The sequence below is a fragment of the Hetaerina americana genome, unplaced genomic scaffold (assembly GCF_022747635.1).
Source record: "Hetaerina americana unplaced genomic scaffold, ioHetAmer1.1.p SCAF_4, whole genome shotgun sequence".
NCBI lineage: Eukaryota > Metazoa > Arthropoda > Insecta > Odonata > Calopterygidae > Hetaerina > Hetaerina americana.
Window position 1 is genome coordinate 6171737 of NW_027286985.1, and position 4816 is coordinate 6176552.

The 4816-nt window shown below is 32.8% G+C and overlaps 1 protein-coding gene across 1 annotated transcript in view; it reads left to right on the forward strand.

Annotated features, from left to right (window-relative positions):
* DCX-EMAP (Doublecortin-domain-containing echinoderm-microtubule-associated protein) overlaps positions 1-4385 on the forward strand; it is a 138031-nt gene extending 133646 nt beyond the window's left edge. The window contains exons 16-19 of the mRNA XM_071590087.1: positions 698-880; positions 2576-2671; positions 3252-3366; positions 4052-4385. Coding sequence (XP_071446188.1) covers positions 698-880; positions 2576-2671; positions 3252-3366; positions 4052-4205 — 548 coding nt within the window. The 3' untranslated portion in view covers positions 4206-4385. The remainder of the gene's footprint in view (positions 1-697; positions 881-2575; positions 2672-3251; positions 3367-4051) is intronic.
* Positions 4386-4816: the final 431 nt, after the last annotated feature.

The following is a 4816-nucleotide window of genomic DNA, read 5'->3' on the forward strand; positions in this document are numbered from 1 at the left end:
TCATACAAATCTATGTTTTATACTTTAATGGGTAGCCACGTACAAACTCAATATACATATTCTTAAATCCATAGTGGGTCCAAATTGTAACTAAGATTTACATATATACCTGCTGATTTTATGCATACCATTCTTAAGGCCTGGAATGGGACTCGAAAAGTTGACCCCAAAATACAAATTTAATATATATGAATATATTGCAGTAAATATATTGCCCATAACTGAACATCTATGGTACCAAAGTTAATATTGTGAGCAATTGCAAATCTAACTCCAAGGAGCCATTATTCCCTATATGAATCAATTGTCAAAATGTCCTTCAGTGAATGTTCAACTGAGATTCATAGATTTATTTTAGTAGTATATAACTTCAAATGTTTGAAAGTGGCAATATTAAAAAATAAAAGAATGTAATGACATCCATCATGGGCATTGAGCCACAGTGTAAATGTTGCTGAGTAAAATATTTTAATTATTGCCCAAGTTACAATTCCTTGAGCAGTTAAATATTTGGAGGTGAAGGAAAGGGGGCAATTATGGCAGCCAGTCCATACTTCTGTGACCAATTAAGTTGCCTGGATTGTTAAAATTAACAAATGAATGAGGTCAATATTAACAAAGGAAATTGAAAATTAAAAGTCCCAAATAGAAAATCATGTAAACTTGAATGCCAAAACATTTTTTTCTTGGTTTACAGTGGGTGACGCAATTGCAATTGGTTCTCAAAATGGAAGTGTGTACCTTTTCCGAGTTTCTCGTGATGGCTTTTCTTACAAAAAGCTTAACAAAATGAGAGGAAACCAACCTCTGACACATCTGGATTGGAGCACGGATGGAAATTTTCTACAAACAGCAACAGCTGATTATGACTTATCATTCTGTAAGTATCTAGGCATAATAATCTGCTTGAAAGAGGAAACCTAACACTCATTTGCTAAAATTTTATCCTTTACTTTACTTTATGCTACCAATTGATTGGTTTTCCTTTAATATTTCATTAATTTTTCTGGACATTAGTTATTTATAGAATTTATTACTTATTTAAAATATTATTACTTTGAAATTTCTACTATTCATTCAAAAAATATCAATTTCTAGGATATTGAAATGAAGTGTAATATGTGTAACTAATAAACAAGTCAGATGTTTAGGTAGTCATTCAATACATTCTACTCATTATTCCTTACTCGTGATTATGGTGATTAATGAGAGCCAATTCAATTTGCAGTTTCATTAAGAGGGACACGAGTCATTATATTTGTTTGAAAAGATGAAAAATCACAGTTGAGTGGCTGCTCATCAAAACTATCCCACAGGAAATGGTCTGAATTGCCTAAAAGTGAATGTGCAGCCCGGGGCTTGCTACAACTCTCCTTTTAGGTGAAGAACATGGCACTGATTGATGCCAGTCAAAAAAGTATAGCTGATAAACATAAGACTAAGATAAAAAATTAATATATGACCAAAGCATAAGGAAGCCTTTAAAACTAGAATTTCGCTAGTGATTACATCAGTTGAATCGCCCAAACACCTTTTGTTTTCAATTGCATAAACTTGGCGAGAGAAATAAAGTAATACTCATGAGGAGAACAGCATTTCAGCCAACCAATCTCAACTTATGGTCTAGTCTGTGGTTTGTGACACTTTTCATCCATTGAATCAATATTGGTCCCTGGTGAAACAATTAATATCAAAATAAAAAAAATCCACCAAGTTTTCATACAAATATATCAAGTGTCAGAACCAATGCATGTCAAACTCAAGGAGCAAATCTACTATGATAAGGGATGACCATGGAGACTTCGAAGGTGCATTTGTCACTAGTGACCTGCCAGCTCACTTTAAGCTTGGACTTCAAGTCGAATTTTTCCTACATTAGAGCCAATAAGGGTACATTGAGGGATTGGTATAATCTAATGCCTGTAAAAGGGGATATTTCATTTAAGGAATAAGAGGGGAAAATCCTTGACCATCTTAGAAATTAATGACTCATTGGCAAGCTATTAACAATCATAGTTGGAGCTGTTTGTAAGGGTAGGTGTCATGTTTTAGCTATTAGGTAATACCCATCTTAACTGCGTATGTATTTCTTATTGATTTGGAATTTGAATTAGTAGAATGAAATTTTTTAGTCAATGACTTAATGCTATTTATGCACAGTGGTGCCATCAGTTTTTGGAGTAAAGGTGATTAGCACAGTCAAAATAGCCACATTGTGAACCAATCTCAAATACAGACGCCAATACAACCAGTGTAGTCCATAGTTGACATTGGGCAACAATTTGACTGGTGCACAAGCGATCAGGAAATTATTGAGCGGGCAGCTCAAACATCAGCGATTTGAGTAGAGAGCAAGGAAATGATGAAATAAAAGATCAAATTAAGAGAAAGCAAAATCTAATCCTAAACTGATTGAATCCTACAAAAAATGAATCGATGAAACTCCCATAGGCTTTCAACCTAAAACATTCACGAATTTATTGATGATATATTAAACCATTCAATTAATATTTCATGATATTGCAATTTTTCATGAACAATCCTCATGCTCAATAAAAACTATCTTCCTTTTCAGGGGATGTCCGAGCACTCTCTCCAGAGAAGAGTGCACTTGCAATGAAAGATGTGAAGTGGTATACTCAGACATGCACAGTAGGATATTTGGTAGCAGGTAAGTTACACGCAATAATTCAAGCACCATATCACATAAATTTCAGGGTTCCTCCTCCCTTAACCAATCCTTTTACAGCCATAGCCAATCTTTACGAGGCTTACAATCAGCATACAACATAATCTTCTTTACACAAATAAGAATCACCTATATTGTAAAAATGTTTTGGTGCATTTCCTCACTTATGATTTTTATGTACAATAAACACCCTCCAATTAATGTCCCATTATTAGTATCACATTGCAAAATCAACCAAAAATATGAATTTTAAGAAAAAGTAAGATTAAAATAACTAAGATGAATTGGCAAATTATTTCATCAATATGCAAATATGTAGGTTTGTTATCAACAAAAATTGCAAATAATAAATGATTGAATCTGCTTTAAATTCAATATTCACATTAGAATAAACCAATGTAATCTAGCAGGGTGTCTTTATGTCAAAGTAAATACAATAGCAAACTGAGTAACCTTTAGATAATATGAGAAGATTTTGCCAGACTGCATTCAATAATAGAATGCTATCAAGCACACTAAGGCAAGATGGCATACTTAATCAATGCTTTACCTTACTTTCAAGGCATGTGGAACAACCGTTATTACCCAATGACCTCAGTCATTGTCACCACACACAGATCCTCAGCTCATGACCTTTTGATATCTGGAGATGCTGATGGACATTTACGCCTATTTAGGTAAGTTTGAATGAGAGATTAAATATGTCAACTACGACTTTACAGTATTGATTGATAAAGTTTACAGGAGACCTTACTTAAATAATAATTTGGTATCTTAATCAAATATGAAATTGAAATTATAATCCATCTTTAAAGAGATTATATTGCTTAATTCCACTTAAATTCATGAAGTGACGTCGTTTACAGGATAAAATAATTGAATTTCCTCAGGTTCTTCATTATCATTTTTATCAATCGTCATTTAAATGAACAAATATATTACACATTTTATTTCTGTGTAATCATATATAACCTTGTGTACATTTAATAACACATCAAAATAACTGACACTACTAATTGAGGTGGCCAATTTGTAAATACTCGGCTCCATCTGAGATTAGTGGATATTACGGGAATGCAAATTGTGAAATGAAATTATTTATTTGAATGTTCTCAGGTGACTCCACTGATAGTCACAATAATGGATTCAAATTTGCTCAAGAGTTTCAAACAAAAATTCAAAACATCATCATGCAAATTCTCCATTTCAAACTAAAATTACTACTTGGAATAAACTCAAAGTTAAAACAAAATGTGATGCTTCACAAAATGAATCCTCCCCCTATACCTGAACTTTGGCCAATTGCCAAAAATGTCACCCACTCTCTGCCTTCAATTTCCTAACATATTATATTATTTCTAGGTATCCATGCATTAGTCCACGAGCCGAATACAATGAAGAAAAGGCCATCAGCTCACATGTTGCATCAGCTCGCTTTATGTTCAACGACAGAAGTGTAGTTTCGGTGGGCGGTACAGATGCGGCCACCATGCTATGGGAAGTGGTTGATGATTAAGAAAAGAAGTGAACTATGTGAGATAAATCTGGACTTCATAATGAGCAAGAAATTGGAACAATTTCTCTCTTACAACCAGTGATATAAAATGATACTTGTGAGAAATGTGAAAAGAAAGAAACAATCAAGTCTGTTTTGATGGCAGGAAATGCTATCAATATGTATCCGTCCATGGTCAGGAGAATTTTAAGGTTGTTCAAATCCAATTAACTTAGCCCTACACGTAAAATCAAATGGGACTTAAAAACTATTTCACATAAAAAACTGTAAAATAAAAATTTTTTAACATGTGCATTTGTATTGCACTGCAAGAAATAGTACAAGCATGACGCTAATGTTTGTGCTAACATATTTTTCCAAAATATTCTTTCAATTTTTAATGATATCAATGCAATTTTAACTGGATGAATATTAAATATCACCATTAATTTAACTAAGGAGAAAATACAAAGCTGTAATAATTCTATTGGGAGATCAAACATGTAGTTGAGGTGAATTATCAACACAACTATTTTTTTTGTTTAAATTGTTGTGAAATTCCTGGTTTTTAGTAATACTAAAACAATTTCAAACATATATAGATTATAAATAAAAAATTCAAAGCACGCAAC